Raw genomic sequence first — 20,997 nt, forward strand, 5'->3', positions numbered from 1 at the left:
ATCGCGTGGCTACGAGAATAAAAACAACATCGCGTGGCTACGAGAATAAAAACAACAACGCGTGGCCACGAGAATAAAAACAACATCGCGTGGCTACGAGAATAAAAACAACATCGCGTGGCTACGAGAATAAAAACAACATCGCGTGGCTACGAGAATAAAAACAACAACGCGTGGCTACGAGAATAAAAACAACAACGCGTGGCTACGAGAATCAACAATGCCACCGAGGCGTCGGGACGAGAACAACAGTAGCAGCAGCAACGTGATTATCGTCAGTACTAGACGACAGCAGAGAGGCTGACGCAGCATCCCCGCCGAGACAACGAGAGCGGCGACACCGAGGGTGGCGAAATCATCACGGCTACGCGGGACGAGTAGGGTCGACGCTACATCGAGGAGGAAGACAACGTGGATGGTAATATTTTGGAGGGTTATACATGTATGAACTTTCTTTGTGTGTAGGGAGGATAACATTTATTAACGCATAATTCTGTGTAGGGTTATATGTATATATATGTGTGTGTATAATATTTTGGAGGGGATTGTTATTGTGTGATCTGTATATAGGTTATGGCATATCCAGATGTTATTGAGGAATAGGAGAATTGAGACCGAAGGGACGGAGAGTGAGAGGAAAATAATAAGAAGAGAGAATAGGGGGATGGATAACGTAGGAGACAGCGAAATGGAGGGAAGATTAGAATTGGAGAGCAGTATGGGGGACGACGAGATCATAGGAAATAGCGAAGAAACCCAGCAATGTAGCGAGAAGGAAAAGGGAGAAGAAGGGATGATGCTAGGACCGCTAGGAATTTTAATGAAACATATTACGGAACAAATGAAAAAAATGGATGAAAGATTAGGTGAAAGTACTGAGCAAGCGAAGCAAATGTCAGAACAAATTAAGCAAAATTTTGAACAAATGAAACAGGATAATTCAGAGCAATTGAAACAGAGTTTGAGACAAATGGATGAAAGATTAGGTCAGAGTACGGAACAAATGAAAAGAATGGATGAGAGGTTAGGTCAAAGTACTGAGCAAGCGAAGCAAATTTCAGAACAAATAAAGCACATAGATGAGAGGCTAGGCCAAAAGACCGAACAGCTGATGAGGCAGATGGACAGCAAACTGTCAGAAATGGAGAATAGGATGGGAGAAAATTCCAGAGAGATTAGGGAACAGGTGAACCAGCTGATAGAGAGTCGAATAGAAAACTTGGAGGGGAAGATAGCAGACAATAATACGGAAATAGAAAGTCAACTAGGCGTCGTAGTAGATAAGATGGCAGAGAACATGAGAGAACTAGAGGAGAAGGTGAGGAACAGCACAATTGCTGAGAACGAAAAGACGAGGTCGGCCATAGAAGGGACAGTAGATGAGAGGTTACAAGGGGTGGATCGAGAGATGGAAGCGATTAGGCGAGTAGTGAGAGACCAGGGAAAGGAAGAGAGAGAACGCCTAGAGAGTTTAGAATCAAGATGGAATTCGATGCACGATAGGATCCATGGAGTCACTGTCGATAATTCAATTAGCGAACCGAGCGTGAGCGGAACGCCTAGCGGGAGCAATAGTATGGGATTAGGAAATATAGTAGGAGGTAGTAACATAAGTAATCATGTGGTAGGAGAGAACCAAAACCCACGAAATCAGGAACAATGTAATTTAAATATTGTAAACGAGAGGTCATCTTTAGGTCGCCCACAGTATCCCACGCATATCATTAATGAAATTGGTTATCCCGTATTTGATGAGGTGGAATTCTCAAACCCTCACTGTTATATCCGCGAATTGGAAACGTATTTTCACGTGAAAGGGGTACCAGAGGAACTAAAAATGACCGTCGTGAGAAAAAGTCTGAGAGGACGGCCACTTAATTGGGTTCTCGTAGCTTTAGACGCACAAGTTAGTTATGGAGAATTCAAAACAAAGTTCTCTGACCGGTATTGGGGGCAGAGGCAACAGCAGAAAATCAGAAAAGAAATCAATGATAGTAGGTTTGATGCTAAGAAAGGCATATCGATGATTGATTACTTTATGGAGCTTGTCAAAAAGGGAAAGAGTCTAAATCCACCAATGCCAGATTCTGAGTTGATACAAACTATCATATCCCATTACCCGGAAAATATTAGGTATAATTTAATTATCGCGGGACCACGAGATTTTGGGGAGACAATTGACCTCCTGACCGCGCTAGACAGTTCTGATATGACACACAATGGAGGCGAAAGTTATGACGCAACTAATTGTGCAGAGAAGAGTATACAGGGTTATTCCAGCCACTCGAAGGCGGAGAGAGGGGCACATGGCGCCCTCTCACCACCTCGAGGGAACATGAATGTAAATAATTGGGCAGCTGACAGACAACCAGGCTATGGGTATAATAATAATAATAATAATAATAATAATAATAATAATAATAATAGTCGGGGTCAAAGTGGTATTGTCAGCCCAAACCGAAATAGGAGGGATATTCAACCTGTCAGAAATATGTACAACCGCAATAATCCTGGTGTTGACCGCGGTAACGGAGGTAATGTAAATAGGATGAGAAATAATGGGGGCGGACCAGTCCGCAGAATTAATCACATAAGATGGTATACGGATAGAGAGGCAAATGTGCACCCTAGGGACAGCAACCCACCCCACTGGTTTAGAAATAGGAGATATAGGCAAGGATTCTGGCAGCCTAATTTTGGTAGGGGCTGGAATGATAGGAGAGACTGGCGGAGACAAGAACAAGAAAGGGACCGCAGAAATGCATTAATGGTAGCAGCGCAACAGGTAGACAATAGGATGCCAGCCACGCGTAGCGACGAGTGTGACAGATCAGCAAGTCCGGGTAGAGATCCTTCAGTTTGGAGACCATACCTGCGAAGTGAAGGACCTAGACAACAACAAGGTTCTAGGTAAATACTATAAACAGCTGCCAAGACCATTCAGGCAAGACAATGTAAATATAGATACGTAAGTTGGAATGGTGAGCTAGACTCTATTGTGAAAAGGCAGGATACCAATGTACAGTGCGGCGCAGTGTAACTGCGTACGCAAGACGGATGCGTGATTGAATAATGTGTGACACTGTAAATAAGAATCTTATGAATTTTGTAGATAATGTATGTAAATAGTGTGAGGGATGATTAACATGTATACTTGAATGATGACTGTGTGCACAGAGAGATTGTTTAAAAACATATATGTCATGTTTATTTTAGAATTTGTATAGCTGAGCAAGATGGCGTGTATCCTGGCTGATCGCGATAGGAATAACGGTAGAATGGCATTGTCGAAGGCGAGATTTCCCAACAATGAAAATTCTTTAGGGGAATTTCCATTGTTGAGAAAGGGGCATTTGAAGCTGTAGTCGGGTGGTCCGGCGATAGTGAGATATTTTTTCTCCTATATAAGTTATCGTATAGTTTCATTTTTGATATTTCTATATTTCTTTGAGATGTCTGTTTAACCTACGCTACAGGGATCAGCGAACCGCGTAATAGGTTCTTTATTCACTCAGTCTGACAGGCGCCTAACGCATTTAAGACCAGTAGACGCGAGGTAGGTTACTGAACTTTAGTATAGCATAAAGGGGTTTTTCCTGTCTAGGAACGCGTTGGTAGCGTTGTTTGTATCTGGCAAACAATAGTAGCGTCTGGTGAGCGCGTCACCTTAGTGAGCATTTAAAAGGACGTGAGCCGAGAGCGGGCCACCGAGACGATTGCCGGCCTGTGAGCCGAGTGTGTATTTTCGGAGACGATTACCGGCCTGTGAGCCGAGCGTGTATTTTCTCAGAATATTACCGGCTAGTGAGCCGATCGTGTGTTTGGTCAGAAGACTGCCGGCCAGTGGCGTGCTACTCACTTATATAATTTACGGCCCGTGAGTCGATCGCGTGAGTATTAATAATATTTCCGGCACTTGTTCCGATCGTGTATTTCTTATCATTCTCAGTTTTCCAGCCGATCGAAGTGATAAAGTATAGATTTCGCACTTTTTAGCTTTGTGTTTTACTCAAAAAGTGACAGCAGCGATTTTAAACTGGCGTTAGACGAGAAGCCGAAATCACACGGAAGACAACAGCCAGTATTCCGTCGCTTGGACTCAAGCAAGGGAAGTGAGCCGAATAAATACACTTAGTGGAACCCTACTCCTTGGTTTCTTTTCGTGAGAACGACGAATATCACATTATATCCTACGCCCACAAAACCACAAGGTCCCTGAGAATAGATCTCCTCTACCGGGGGGACAAGATCTTCCAGCATCCACCGACGTGTGACTGAGCTAGTGGACTTCTCCTCTGCCGGCGACGCGACAGAGAAGAAGATAAACAACAACAACGTGTGCCACCAGGTAAAACCCGTCGCAAGTTCATGAAAAAGACATTACTGTCTTTTAACATAAGCATTCCTAAATATAAACACAAATTCTTAATGAAAAGGAATAATTAATCATGTAAAAAATATGAAATATTGTATGGTGTGACACACGAACTTGCCACTTGATTTATTACCAAAATGCAAAATGTTCATATTATTGTGCCAAATGACATAAATCCATTCAGTTGTTTTCCAAACAATTAAGACACTTGTGTAGTACATGTAAGTGCTAAATCACAAACTTTAAAAAATTAACAGTGCCATTAAGAAATAAAATATTTCAAATATGTTGTGATACACGGATATTTCTGTCATTTTGGTTACTAATTGTTTTAAATGCACTATAACACATCACTTCTTGCGAAAGACTTATACACGATGCCTACAGTTCTTATTATACAAAACAATACTAGATTACACTAAAATACCTTTTAAATTTAAAATATTCACGGTTGTTTAGAACCATAGGTGGTGATATTTCCTGTGTAATGTCATGTGACGAATAAACCAATATGTCAGCCAGTTGTAGTACTTCCCTTCCTCGGACATCACAGACACTAAATTCTTCGCCACCACAAGCTTTTGTAACTTCACCTGTATATTTGGTGTCTCTTTTTCTTTACTTGGTCATTTAACGACACTGTATCAACAACAAGGTTATTTAGTGTCAATGGGATTGGTGATAGCAAAATGGTATTTGGCGAGATGAGGCCGAGGATTTGCCATAGATTACCTGACATTCACCTTATGGCTGGAGAAAACGTCGGAAAATACCCAACCAAGTAATCAGCCGAACTTAAATTATTGAAAATACTATCAAAAAATGTTCAAAACATATAATATTTATATCAATAGAACAAATAATATAGATTTAAAAGGGCTCATCTTTTTAAATTTCTAAATGATACCTAGGGTAAGTTAATTAATGTTATTAAATAAAACGATTTTAAATTAATATCAGAAATTTAGTACCATTTACCTAATGTGCAAATAATTATAGTCGTGACGCTGTTATTCCCGGCGTGACTCCTCCTCTTTGCTTACGTCTTAGGAAGTGAGGGCTCTATAAAGTCTAGGTAGGTAGTATCGTTCGCCATTTTTGTTCTTTCGTTGCCGAACTACCAGACGAGGGATCTATTTGCCGCACCGTTAAACATTATCATGTCGTAGCTCCTATGATAATAAATCAAATGCACTGTAATTGAACAAATAATTGAGCAGCAAATAACGTCCTCATGTGCTTTCTGCAAACCCAACGAAAGAGCCAAAATGGCGGGCGATTATATTAAGTATTTATCGAGCCTTAGGAAATGCATCAACGAATCACAAAGTGCACACGTTTAAATGTAGCCCACCGGCAATGTGATTGGCTGCCGGAAATTAGAGCGACGGGACTATACATCAATTTATTTATACATAGGCCTAGTATGGTGGCTACCTACTTACCATAAAAATGTACTGTATAAGCTTGTTTTTTGTATGAAATAAATTAATATAAACCAGTTTTGTATGTTTTTAATTCAAGGAATTAAAAAAAATAATAAATATTTTATACGAACTTTAGGCATAAATTAAATTTTTTATGCTAATTTTAGATCTACACACTATATTTTTACAATTGTTGTTGTTTAGTCAACTGTCCAAAGACAGGTGTGAACCTCACAAGTGATACCAAGAAGGCACCACTTATGAGGCAACCAGTCCAGGAGATAATGGGGTAGTGTGGCCAGTTCCTTTCCCCCTTACAACAGTTATGAAACACATATTTTCAAGAGTGTTTAACCTACAGTATATGTAAATTGAAAAAACGGACAGGTGTGTGTGCATACACACAATTATCTAAATCAACAATAAGTATTTGAAATTCCACTACTAATTATATTTAGGCGTAAAGACTTCCAATAACACCAAAAATTGTAACTGGATTTTAGGATAAAATTGAGTGACACACGAACATAACATTTTTGTTCGTGTGTCACAGTCATTTTGTTACATGTGTCACGTGTTTTTCTTGTAGAATCTGTACATAAATCAAAATGTTGTCCATATAAGAAGTTGATTGTTATGTGATGTGTCTAACTTTTACATTTATGAAACATTAAAAATTGAAATGGTTTTGAAGAAATATAAACAAATGTCCATTTGAGCGTGACACACGAACTCTCAACCTTTCTTTGTAATAATTATAATCAAGCACGAAATAATCATTGTATTACGGTTTGTATGCATTATAATTATTAACAAAGGTCAGCACTTCATTATTAATAGAATTCAACATACAGAAGTAATGATTTATTTGCCTTAAATGTGTATTCAAATATGTGATTTCTAATAGATGAGTTCGCACTCTTAAACCATGATTTCTTTGTGCTTTTTCTCCCACATACGTGTTGTTACACTATCAGTGTTGTCAAGTTCAAAAAATTCGGATCATAACGAAAAAAATGACATATAACAAACAGAGATTCATGAGATTTTTATTTTTCGTGAAAATGTCGCATTTTCATGGAATGACCCTAACAGTATTTTTCGTGGAACCCTAATTCATTTAACAATATTCAGAATGGGTTCTGGGAATTTTTTACCAAAATTTGGAGAGATTTAATGACTTTTTACGAAAAAAAAGTACAGATATTGTAGAGATGATTTGGCAACTCTGTAAGTAGATTTCAATTTTCAACACTTAGAGGATTTTAAAGATTGATAAAATACTTAGTATGGGTTCCTGTGTGAGGGAAGGAAAGGTGAGAAGACCGTGTCCTAGATTTACAAAAAAATATATATATATATGAATCTGTGTCATTAAAGGGCTCGAAACAAAATTTGTTGGTAGTTTATGGATCTAATTGAATTTTGATTCTGAACATAACTTGCAATTTAAATCATAATTGAAGAAAACTACTACTTACGCTAAGCTGACACTACTGCTGCTAGTTCTGCTGTTGCTACCACAGCTGCTCTTATTACTGCTGCTGCTACTGCTATGACCATCACTACCACCACCACCACCACCACCACCACCACTATTGCTACTACAACCATTATAATGCCACCACCACCTCTATACTGCTGCCACTATCACCAACACCACTACTATACCACCACTATACTGTCACCATCACCACCAATATACTACTACCACCACTATACTACTGTCACTATCACCATCACTATACTACCAACACCACTACTATAATATCACCACTATGACTGTCACTGTCACCACCACTAAACTACAACCACCACCATATTACCACTACCACCACCACCACCACCACTACAATGCCACTACCACTGTTACTACCAACACCACTATACTGGCACACCACTATACTATCACCACCATCGTACTACCACCAACATTGTACTACCATCATCACTATTACTACCACCACCACTATACTGTCACCATCACCACCAATATACTACTACCACCACTATACTGCCACAATCACGACCACTACACTACTGCCACCTTCATCATCACTATACTACCAACATACTACTAGAATCATTTTAAGGAAAAATTGTTCCGGGGCCGGGTATCGATCCCGGAACCTCAGGTTGAACGTACCAGCGCTCTGCCAACTGAGCTACCCGGGAACTCCACCCGACACCGTCTCAACTTTTCCCTTTATATCCACACAACTCGCGTGGGCTGACGAAATGCCAGAGACCCACATCGAGTGCACACAAATTCTGTGTGACTTGAAATTGTGGTTTTCTGTTAACGTACACAGTGACGTATATATTATGCAAATCTAATCTTTCAGGTAAAGCTTCCTGTAAAGCAGATTTGAATCATTTTAAGGAAAAATTGTTCCGGGGCCAGGTATCGATCCCGGGACCTCTGGTTGAACGTACCAGTGCTCTGCCAACTGAGCTACCCAGGAACTCCACCCGACACCGTCTCAACTTTTCCCTTTATATCCACACAACTCGCGTGGGCTGACGAAATGCCAGAGACCCACATCGAGTGCACACAAACTCTGTGACTTGAAATTGTGGTTTTCTGTTAACGACCACAGTGACGTATATATTATGCAAATCTAATCTTTCAGGTAAAGCTTCCTGTAAAGCAGGTTTGAATAATTTTAAGGAAAAATTGTTCTGGGGCTGGATATCGATCCCGGGACCTCTGGTTGAACGTACCAGCGCTCTGCCAACTACCCAGCCCCGGAACAATTTTTCCTTAAAATGATTCAAATCTGCTTTACAGGAAGCTTTGCTTGAAAGATTAGATTTGCATAATACATATGTCACTGTGTACGTTAACAGAAAACCCCAATTTCAAGTCACACAGAGTTTGTGTGCACTCGATGTGGGTCTCTGGCATTTCGTCAGCCCACGTGAGTTGTGTGGATATAAAGGGAAAAGTTGAGACGGTGTCGGGTTGAGTTCCCGGGTAGCTCAGTTGGCAGAGTGCTGGTACGTTCAACCAGAGGTCCTGGGATCGATACCCGGCCCCGGAACAATTTTTCCTTAAAATGATTCAAATCTGCTTTACAGGAAGCTTTACCTGAAAGATTAGATTTGCATAACATACTACTACTACCAACACTACAATAATGCCACCACCACTAGCATTACACTACCACTACCACTATACTACCACCACCACTATACTACCACCACCACTATTACTACCAACACCACTATACTGCCACTATTATTTATAGTACAAGGCCAGGAAATGCCATGATGGACAGGTGAACAGAGTTATTGATATTACTGTTGTACACTGTATGTTGGCACTCACTTCCATGATTTCTTCAGTGTTGTTGAGCTCTTTATTGCTGACCAACAGACACTGTTGGAGACCATTGTTAATTGTACTGATAGTCAAGAAAGACACACAGACGACAAATGATGATGATGATGATGAGGAGGAGGAGGACGAGAATGATGATATGCTACTCCTGCTGCCACCATCAAAGTCAGCTCTGTTGTATTCGTTGTCCATCATATTTGACTTCTCGTCCTGATGTTGGAAGATTTATAGTATTCCGTAATCTCCATCACTTTAAGAACAACGTTAACACACACAGAGACAAATGAGATGTGACAGATTTTGTTGAAAGAACACTTTCTAGCATCCAGTAAATGTTTTATTAAAATGATCTATCATGTTTACCCTGAATAATGAAATACAGTGTTGCATTTTGAAAGCATGTGTTAAAAAAAATTCCATTTCCAGCTTATAAATGCTTTTCATCCAGTCTTTTCAAGAGCATTGTATTGAGGTTATAACATATTTTCATTCATGAATACGAACATTTTTTGCATTGACTGATTTTCTTTATTTCTTTGATTTCTCTCTTGTTTCAGAACAATTACAAGAGACCAGAATTGAAGAGAAATCTACAATGAACTTCGTATTAATGGTCAGGAAAGGTCACAAACAGCAGTACAAGAGTTTGGCAGTGCCCATTAATTCAGAGTTGGCACTGAACTTGAAAAATCGAGAGGAAGTAAGGACTTATGCCTGTGATATATGCTTTATCTTATTTATAAATATTCCTTAAAAAGTCTGATGACTAATTTTTGTTCTTGATAGGCTGAACGAGCTGAAAAAGAGAAAGTTAAACGCCTAACTCTGGATATCAATGAAAGGCTTGAAGAAGAAGATTACCAAGAAATGCTAGCTCAAGTAGGTATTAATAAATGCATTAAATATAAGATATTGAGTAATTTTTATAAATATTTTAATGATAAATTTATAAATTTTAGCTTAGTTCGAAATTTTCAGCTGAATATCTTATCTTCAGATTATATTCCTCATATTTGTGCTTGAGCTTTAATTTGGCCATACTACGTAGGCCTACATGTACGAAGGAAGAATTGTAATTATGAAAGAACTATTTTCAAATTTCAATGGAAAAACATGTTTTGAGAGAGTTGGAATATCTCTTTAGTTCCTTGTCATTTCGATATCTAACAATTAAGTAATGAGTCTGGTTCCTGGTAATTGCATTCTGCATTGTTCATCATCAACAACAGTTCTGTCTTTCACATAGCACAATATTCCCAGTTACCATTTTCATGACGAGGTAAACAAACAAATCATTCTATTTCAATCAGGTACTCCAGAATGAAGGATTGTGTCACTTGGGGTGAGGGGGAGAGTGATCGGGGAGTGGGGAAAGATCAAAATCCAACATAGTATGTGGCCGCATTCCACAAGGGTGCTGTCATTGGAGAGTAAAAGTTAGTCTCATTTCTTAATTGCCACATCAATTGTATCTGGTAAGAATCTTTGTTGAAATCTGATCTGGCTGCGTTTGGGCGTAGTTTCGAATTCTGTTTAGGCAGATTGTCTGGTAGGATAATTTCTGAGGTTTTTCCAACTGTACAGCGAATGTCGGGTAATTTTGAGTTGAATCCTTGTGCTCATCTCGCCAAATATAATTTTCAAAGCTGTATTTTTACAGTGATAATTTTCTCGAAATTTCGCTTTCTTTTTTTTTTTGGTGTTTAATAAGGTAGAAAGTTTCGCGATAATATTGCAATAAAATAATGTGTCTGTCGTGTAATAATCTACCACATTCTTTCTGGAAAATTAGCTTAGATGCGAAAAATACTTATTACATTAATAGGGGTTCTGTATAACTCACTAGTAATATTATATTTGTATATTGTATTAGTATTATTATCACAGTCTACTATATACATTCACGAAGCTTGGGGTGATTTTTGCAAATCTCGCGATAGTTGCTGGCCGCTTGGAGTGCTGTGAGTACTAGGAACAATAGACTGTGCCACAGCCATCATGATCTAATACAGGCCGTAAGGCAGACCATGTAACTCGCTTAACCCGATCACGAAGGGTGGCGTTTCAACCATATAAATTAGTTGGAATGCATAAACAGTAACATATGTTTCTCTGAAATGTAGTGTACTTCCATTAATAAAATTTAAAACAATGATTATGAGACACTTCAGACATAATTCACTTGCGAGTTAAAATGTAATATTATTTATTGTGTGAAAATTACGTTGTTCGTATGTGTAATACCTCCCTTTATTTCGATTAAATATTGCGAAATTCTTGTACATTCATTTATGCATGATTGAATAATTTTCAATTGCACCGCACAGATATTTAGATATGTTGAAATTATAGATTTTCTTTACTGTACCAGTTGCCCCTTTCTGTCTAAATTTAGTGATCTCCAATGCCTTGCCATTCATATGAAAATTATAGGTTATGTTTACTATATTTAACTTATATTCCTAAATTCGCAATCATACATTTTAATTAAGCATAATGTCATGTATGATACCCCGGACATTCAATTTGTCTGTATTTTAATACTACAATTGAGTACTGAATTATTGTATTTATCTACTACTTAAGAGATGAAGTAACACAATTGTACATATACTAATTTCATAGAAGTGGTATGGTAAAAGTTTTGTCTAAAATTAAAGAAGGTAGATGTGCTAAATTGAAATCACAATATAAATTCTTTTTTATTAAACCTCAAAATAGCTTCCATTCTAAACTTGAAATGTTGACGCGAACAGATTATGTTAACATGTCAAATTCTCTTTACATTCAAATAAGACAGTTTTGTAATTATTTCTGCAACATATTGTGCAACAAGAAGTAAACAGAACTTATGGACACATTACACTAAATAAAGCTTAGCAATGATAAGCAATAAAGTTATAATATAATATTTCACTGAGCTCCATACACCAAAATAGAAAACCCGAACAAACATTACGGCCTGGTCTAATGCTATGTAAACTGTGAAATGTTCGTTATCAGTTCTAATAAATGTAAATGGCTAAAATACAATAATTTGAATAATAATAATATGGGACAAGGAGACGTTTGTAGTACTACAAATTGTAAGAAAAATAGGTTAGAGTTATCCTTCTTCCGAAAGATCCAGGAAGGTGAGTTTATAGAATATAATATATATTTTATGAAAATAATATATAAACATTATGATTTTTCATATTTCAATAGTGGAAGGAAGGTGGTAATTTTTTCAAAAGAACACGATATCGAAAGTATAATACATTTTATGGTCTGTTAGGGAAAGAGTCTGTGATGAGGCGATAGTAGCGATCCTGGTGGTGAGCAACTATCAATGGATGCATATTCAACTGTTTATGTTTGCATATTTAGTAAGTATTAAGCTTCGTGACTGTATATACTAGACTGTGTTATTATTATTATTATTATTATTATTATTATTATTATTATTATTATTATTATTATTATTATTATTATTATTATTATCCATCGGATTTAACATAAGATTACTATTTAGTTAAAGGACATTATGCATGGTAAGATGTAATGAAATAATTAAGACAATAGTATTACTTTAACTTACAGTCGACTATAAAGCAGTGAAATGGACAAACTGCAACATATAATAATTTGCAATATTTTTCGGTTTGATTGTAGACCTCCTGTAATATCATTATCACTTAAATAAAACCCATGGCTACAGTATTTCACTAAACGAGAAAACACACTTATTTCGGTTTTTTCCCTGTCTTCACACCATCACTTCATTTTCGGAACTAACTCTTAAACCTACCAAGTAGAATGAAAATGGTTTGGAAAGATTCATTGCCTTGAGAAAGGTACCATTAAATTCCTTGTTTTGTGGTGAAATATATGGAGCTGTTTGACGAACACTCATTGTATGAAGTTTCATTAAAATTGTTATTTTATGTTCATACAGGCCGAAAGCGATGTCCCCAAGGGGTAGTCAAGATATTAACTGACAGGCAAAATTTATTTTAGTCAGTCGCAATTTATATACATAAAAAAAAGTCAAAAGTTTCAAGTGTGTACCAAGTCTTTCCACGAAAAACTAGATATCATTTGCTGTTAAAATAAAAAAAGTTAAAAAAAAATCATTTTTTTGCATTTATCGCTGAAGTTGAGGCTTTCGCAAGAAAACGTGAAATTCACGAAAATTGGCGTGAAAAATATTATCATAGATGTACAGACTGTATCAAACACTAAACTTTTACATATCTCTAATCACAACCAAAATTAATTTTTCGCGTTTATACTAATACCAAGAAAACATGATTGTTATTACCAGTTTCACTGACAAGCACACTAAGCCTTCAAGCTGTGGTGCAGTGTTACCAGTTTATCTTCTGCACGCATGGACTCTCAGTCCATGTGTAAAACAATGCTTTTACTCAGCTATTTTGTATTATTTATTTGATATTCAGTCATTGGACTTTTAATTATGTTTGTAAAATTTCTATCTGCACATTTTGTAACAAAAAATATTCACACATACAAAGAAATATAATCTAAAGATACATGGCTCTTATAAATCAAGAAGAAATATGTTTATCAAATTGCAACACACAACATAAATTCCAGTAAGCCCACATTTTTACAAAAATAACAATATGTATAATAAGAAAAATGCGGATAACACGTATTATAATTTGAATTTAATCACATCATTTTACGTATTTCATACTAAAAATCTTCATACACTTGAAAAAGAAAGAACATTCATATGCAAATTATAATAATAATTAAAAACTCACTATAGTCTGTTGAAGCAATATTTTATACATCAGACAGAAATATAATCTTCATATTGCAATATATCACATAGATCTCATTATGACGCATGTCTTTAGGTTGATAATATGTATAACAATAGATTTGAACCAAAAGACCTACAGTCCACTATAGGCTGCTAACCAATTGCAAGACATCAGATCAAAAGTTACACATTATCATTTTCTGGTTCAAATACAACTTTGCCACTACATTCACTGCAAAGATATGAAGAAACATGTTCCAGAAGATTTATATTTCACAAGACTTGCACTGAAATCTTGTGGGACTTTTCCTTTTGCAGTTGCAGGAACACATATTCCAGGGATGATTGAGTGTCTGGTCTGGTTGCAACTTGAGCTTTCGGCAACCTCAAAATTTCCTCTAGGTTTGCTTTGACTGAAGCTGGAATCTCTTGTTTCTGCACCTTCATTTTCAGTAGCTCTTTAGCTAGTAATTTCAAGAAGTGACTCCTTGCAGGGTCACTTTTAATGTTGCTTTTGAATTCACATATGGATTAATTCCAGCAATATTAAAAAAAGAGATAAACAGCACCAAAGTTCATCTTCTGATTATTCTGGAAACTGAGTATATGCACTTCATTTCGTCTATCTTGTTGACAACATATGACACAGACTGAAACACGGTACATATAACTTTCACTTTACAAGAATTGAGAAAACTAAAATTCATGACTTGTTAAGGCACAAATTGAGTAGCTTAATATCAAAGACGGACATGTCGTCTCCATAGTTTTGATCTGGAGGCAATTTTTTAATTCACAGTGTTCTTTGTAATATTTAACACAATTTATTTTATAAATATATTGTTAGAGTTTGCATATGGTTTCACTATAACTGGAAAGAGCATGAAAAATTGTATAAAAAACCACAGCTATCTAAATTTCGATTGAGGTCAGATGTCCGTCTTTGATATTAAGCTACTCAATTGTTTCCCGCTATGCCTGCAAAATTCCTTGGAATGCAGTTTTACAATCCCAAAGAAAAGGTCATTATCCACTAAGGACTATGTATATACTTGCTGATGCAGCACATTATACTGTAGAAATGCTCTATGCAGTACTATCTTTTACATTGATTTATTTTTAAGATTGAATTCCATTAAATGCATTGTATATTTTACGTATTTTACTGGGGACATACTTTCCCCGCATTAAATACGAGATACGTTCTTTACTGGGGGACATACTTTCCCCGTGTTAAATACGAATTCGTGCTAAATCGGACCGCACTATATCGGCTTTTACTGTATTGATTTAATCCGCATCTCCCTCTAAAGGCATCAAGCATTTCATGTTATGTCACAAATTCTGACAGAGAATAATGTTTTTTGCATTTGTCATTGAATTGGTCAATTAGAAACCAAACAGCAGCCAACTTATTTGTTACTTTTCTCTGCACTCGTGACCTTTTATCATCAAATTTCATACATTTCAGGAGGAAGGGAAAACAATTTATACCCAATTGTGAACCTGAAATACTTCACTCCTTTTTCCATTGTTTTGCCACATATCTTGCAAGTTTGTGTGTGAAGCTTTCAGAACATCAGTAAGGAATAAATTACCTAAATAAGCTTTCAACTCGATGATATTAGTGTCAGATGCATTTCTGAATCTAGATTAATTAGCACGAATAGAAGCTATGTAAATATTTGTACACTGCACTATTTCGTTTGTAAAAAACAGTTGCAAGGCCTCTATAGAACTACAGATGTTTTTAGGATATCCTACAATCTCTGACAAGTGTTTCACTACATTGTGCTGAGCTCTTTTTACCCTTCTATTCTGTCTGAGAGTTTGATGACTCCACTTGGTTCCATCTTTTCGTATATATATATATATATATATATATATATATATATATATATATATATCTCATGCTGTTTAAAGTCATTTTCATTACTCTGAGAATCATGGTCACTTTCATTTACTACTTCCTCATCACTAACAAGGAGAGGACACGATCTGTATATCACCGAATGGAATAAGATTGTGTGAGATGAAAGTACAAGACGTACTGTTTAAAGTCATACCTGGCATGGGTGGCCAATGACCCCTCGTTTTGGAAGTATTGGAAGTATTGTGACATACTTCCGTTAGGTGCCTAATAGGGAAGCATTAGACTGTGAAACAGCGTAGCCCATATGTTGGATGCTGAGTTGTTATCCAGGCAACTTAAGTTCGAATTTTAACTGGTCCTACTTTTTTTTTCTTTTAATAATGATTAATATTGTGATCACAGTAATCTATTTACATATATCATATTTCTCAATGTATTGAACGGTTCATCATGTTTTAAACAAATTATAATTAGCGAACATTGTATTGTAAAGGATAAACAATGAAATATTGCTCATGTAGGCAGGTAAGATGCGTCAGTGGTGTCTGTTCTGTTTCTGTAGCAGCTATTCAACTTCATTGTGTCCCGATTCATTATGATAAATGTCATAAAAACACACAAAACATACATATTTCCTGCATCATGCACAGCAAACGAAAGAAGGTTGTCCACAGTCACACACATTTTTCCGCACTTCTACTGCGAAACAGATATCATTCACATTCACAAACACTTCTCATTCATTTATTAATTTTGATGCATACCACGCATATTTCAACATGGCTTTGAATATAGGAGTTGACAACTGAAAGTGAATAAAAAAATTTAAAAAAGTAATAATAATAATAATAATAATAATAATAATAATAATAATAATAATATCAAGCTTTAAAAATGAGAAGGCATTAGGATTCGAACTCAAGTTGGCTGGATGACAACTCAGCATCCAACCATATGAGCTATGCCGTTACACACTCTAATGCTTTCCTATTAGACACCTAACGGAAGTATGTCACAAACAATAGCCAATATTTTCAAAACGAGGGGTCATTGGCCACCCATACCAGGTATGACTTCAAACAGTACGTCTTATGCTTTCATGTCACAAAATCTTATTTAATTCTGTGATATACAGAGCGTGTCCTCTCCTTGTAAGCTTCAAACTCATCTTCTGATTCCTGTTAAATCTTAGCTTTCATGATATCACAAACTAAAAAGAAATACATGTATGTTTAAGAAAGAGAATAATATTTGTGGTTATCCATAAACAAAGGGAAAGATAATGCTATATGTCAATAAAGGTATAGTGACTTTCCAATGTATCTGACATGTGTTCAAATAAAACAGGAGCACTCGCACATGGGCTCACAGACCGCACATGAAAATAACACTCTCCCTAAGCAAATATATTAACTTCTGATTGTTTTAGCCATTACCATTCGAAGCATGAAGGATTAAAGGGAAGCTATTCGAAAGTACCAATCCCGATTTTTAGTCCATTGTTGACAGAAGAATAAAAATTGTGGACTCCATGCCCAACAGCATGCGTAGAAGCTTAAGAACCAAAACATTTCGAATGCAGTATCTAAGATTGTTATTGAATTCAGAGGAAGTCTAAGAATAATGGTAAGAAGCGTAAAGTTATTGGCCATTATAAGACGTGAAGGAGAGAGTTGGGTATAGCTTTTATTGATTATTTCTTTACCTGAGCATTGAAAAGATACCAGTGACTACTGCCATCCTCATAGTAACAACCCAGTAGGAGACTTGATGTGCTACAGACCCTTCCTGGAAGTTAAAGGCAAATTGAAAATTGCGTATCATTGCAGAGGATTGAATGAGGATTACAATCCTCAGCCACCACTCTACAGATACAGCAAGTACACTGGAGAACTTTAATAATAATGCACGTTCCTTATTTTTTTGTTTCATGTTTCAATTTTTGGCTAATAATGTTCCTGTTTTAAGTTCCTTTCTATACATAAAAAAAAAACACACAAACTCCATTGTTAACTGAAGAAATAGATTCTCTGGGTTCAAGACAATAAAGAGACAGAATTTTTCTGCTTTATAAAATGAAGAGTATACTGTATGAGAATCAGTATCACACTGGGTGGACATTGTTTATAGAATAAGAAGTTTGTAGAGAGTAAAGTTTTATTGTCCTTATAAAATTTTGTTTAATTTTTAGGCCCAAAGGCCTGTCGTGATGAATTTGAACCGAGAACGGAAACATAAATACCAGCACCCAAAAGGTGCCCCTGATGCAGATCTAATTTTTGGACCAAAGAAAGTCAGATGAAGAAATGGAAACAGTTTGAATTCTTCACATCAGAAGTACTCTGTGTTCTGTCAATGCATTGGAGATATATTGTTAATATCTTTGTAAAAAGAGTGTGTGTTCATAATTTGCAAATATGTAGTAGTTTTGGTGTTTTTATGTCCATAATTTTAAGTAAAAATATGACATTTCTCCTTCATTTAGTAATAAACAAATACTATTTATCTGTTTCTTCAACCCATCATCACAGTTATCCTTGACATTGTTGCCATAAATGTAATTATTACGACCATTAACAGTTTTGGATTTTTTCCATGTTGGACATTAATTGCAGACAACAAAAACGAAGGAGTTTGTTTTCATTTAGGAGCATAGAATTGCCTTCCATTCCATATATAGTGTTAAATCTTTGTTTATATATAATTATTTAAAGACAGTGAGTGCCAAATTTATCACTTCAGTTCTGGAAAGCATGCCTGCAGCAGTCTGCTAAAATAACATTGACTTCTTAATTTTATAATATTTTTGTTTCGTTATAGATATATTTGTAACGTTAATTCAGAAGTGAGACATGGGAACAGCTAGATGCCTGAATGTCAAAAAGACAGACTATTACCCCAGTCTAGTATATACAGTCACGAAGCTCAATACGTAGTAAATATGTATCCATAGATAGTTGCTAACCACTAGGGTTGCTACTATCGCCTCATTACAGACAATGCGAAATAGTACCTACACAGTTTATTGTTCCTAGTACCCTCATAAACTCAAGCTTATGACTGTATATACTAGACTGTGCTATTACCGGTACTCTTGAAATGGAACGTGACAATGTGAATACATAGTGTTTTATTTGTACGACTTTTATAGTACAAATATATATTTCACAGAGAATATATCGTCAGTTTACAAGCAAAACACATTAATTAAAAAAATATTATATCTGAGATAATATTTTTGTTTTGTTATAGATATATTTGTAACGTTAATTCAGAACTGAGACATAGGGACAGCTAGATGTCTGAATGTCAAAAAGACAGACTATTACCCCAGTCTAGTATATACAGTCACGAAGCTCAATACGTAGTAAATATGCATCCATAGATAGTTGCTAACCACTAGGGTTGCTACTATCGCCTCATTACAGACAATGTGAAATAGTACCTGCACAGTCTATTGTTCCTAGTATCCTCATAAACTCAAGCTTCGTGACTGTATATACTAGACTGTGCTATTACTCTTGAAATGGAATGTGATTGAATGTGAATATATAGTCTGAATCCTCAGAATATTATTTTTAGCAAGTTGTTTCTCTTTATGTGTATCTTATTTTCCAATTTTTTACTTAATGTGTTTTGCTTGTAAACCGAAAATATAAGAGATATGCTTTTAATAAAATAAGCTGGAGCAATTTTAATTTCCTGCTTGTCAAAAAATAATGATTCAAAATCATTGTGAAAATGCTCGGAATTAAATAACGGAAATGTATTAATAATGGTACTGGAAATTTGAAATTTAATGAAAGGATATTCATCAAATTTAATTTGGATACATGATTGAATAACTGAACTGTCACCAAGTGAAGAAGATACTTTCATTTCAATAAAGAAAACTGTATGCATTATGTCTTTAATTTAAGATATAACTTTGTAATCAATATTATTTAACTTTGTGTTACAGTAGCAAGCAAACAGTATGTCATTAAGAATGCATGTTGATTTAGTTTGTAAACATACATTAATTGTAAGTGGAAATTAAAAACATTTTTTGTAACTAACTTATATATATATATATATATATATATATATATATATATATATATATATACACATACAAATATGAAATATTTTTATTCAGAGAGTTGAGGCATTTATTTGTTACAAGTTGTCACTATATCTAGTGTTTAAGTAAGGATTTTCATTCATTGTAATTGTATTCAAAATTGAATAAAGGGGATTGAGTTTATATGGGTTTTCAGGCTTTCACGGTGAATGTGAACAGAATTGAACTTTTGAGTTTTTCATTTTGCTCTATAAATATCAGTTTCCATAACATGGTGAAAAATACAAAAATGTAATTCTGTTAGGACTTAGTTTATTAATTCTAATGGCATGGATGTTAATTGTTTCAAAAATTTATTTACAAACTGTCCTTAATTACTTTTATTGAAAATTACTAATATGACTAGAGTAACTTGTACAGATCCAGAAATAAAATTTGGCCCACCTGAAATTTTTTTCTGGGTGTGTACATACTTTCTCTTTTGCACAGTAATGGGCGTAGAATATTGACATGCAGAAGCAGATCTGTAATAGTTCATAATAAAAAAATTTCTTCACATTGAGGAAGATATGAGAAATTTTAGCCTCTATTTTCTGCACATTTCACAGAACTTTAAAAATGTTCCATCATTTGTTGAAGTTCCACTTAGATGATGGAAATGTTTTCTAATCTAATATTTTTACTCCAAATCTTGAAACTACCCCCATATTTTATTCTATTATTAAGGATCCTATAAAACCCTGATAGAATGATATTTAACTCTTGTGGTAAATTTCGGTGAGGCCCGGAGGGTCCAATTAGTCAAATCCACTCTCCTCACCTCCACGCTGGGGCCCCCTGGTATCTATTAAGACTTGGAAGAGAGAGTGGTGTGCAGAAAGCAACAGGAAGCTACCAAATTTATCCTTCCCAAGAAAATCTGCAAACATGGCATGATGAGTTTTTCCACAGTAAAAGATTCCGGACAGAAAGAGGAAAAGGAATTGGTTGGGTCACTGGCTGAGAAGAAACTGCCTACATAAGTATGTACTGGAAGGAATGGTGAATGGAAGAAAAGTTCGGAGCAGAAGAATATGATAGATGACATTAAGATATGTGGATCATATGTGGAGACTAAGAGGAAGGCAGAAAATAGGAAAGAT

The 20,997-nt window shown here is 35.8% G+C and overlaps 1 protein-coding gene across 9 annotated transcripts in view; it reads left to right on the top strand.

Annotated features, from left to right (window-relative positions):
• The window catches only part of LOC138707923 (regulator of nonsense transcripts 2-like), a 199,197-nt gene extending 178,765 nt beyond the window's left edge, over positions 1-20,432 (top strand). For all 9 annotated transcript variants that reach the window (XM_069837983.1, XM_069837982.1, XM_069837978.1 and 6 more), the window contains 3 exons: positions 9,703-9,845; positions 9,932-10,024; positions 17,984-20,432. In XM_069837983.1, coding sequence (XP_069694084.1) covers positions 9,703-9,845; positions 9,932-10,024; positions 17,984-18,094 — 347 coding nt within the window. In that variant the 3' untranslated portion in view covers positions 18,095-20,432. The remainder of the gene's footprint in view (positions 1-9,702; positions 9,846-9,931; positions 10,025-17,983) is intronic.
• The last annotated feature ends 565 nt before the right edge of the window (positions 20,433-20,997 follow it).

This window comes from Periplaneta americana, chromosome 10 (assembly GCF_040183065.1).
Source record: "Periplaneta americana isolate PAMFEO1 chromosome 10, P.americana_PAMFEO1_priV1, whole genome shotgun sequence".
Classification (NCBI taxonomy): Eukaryota; Metazoa; Arthropoda; class Insecta; order Blattodea; family Blattidae; genus Periplaneta; species Periplaneta americana.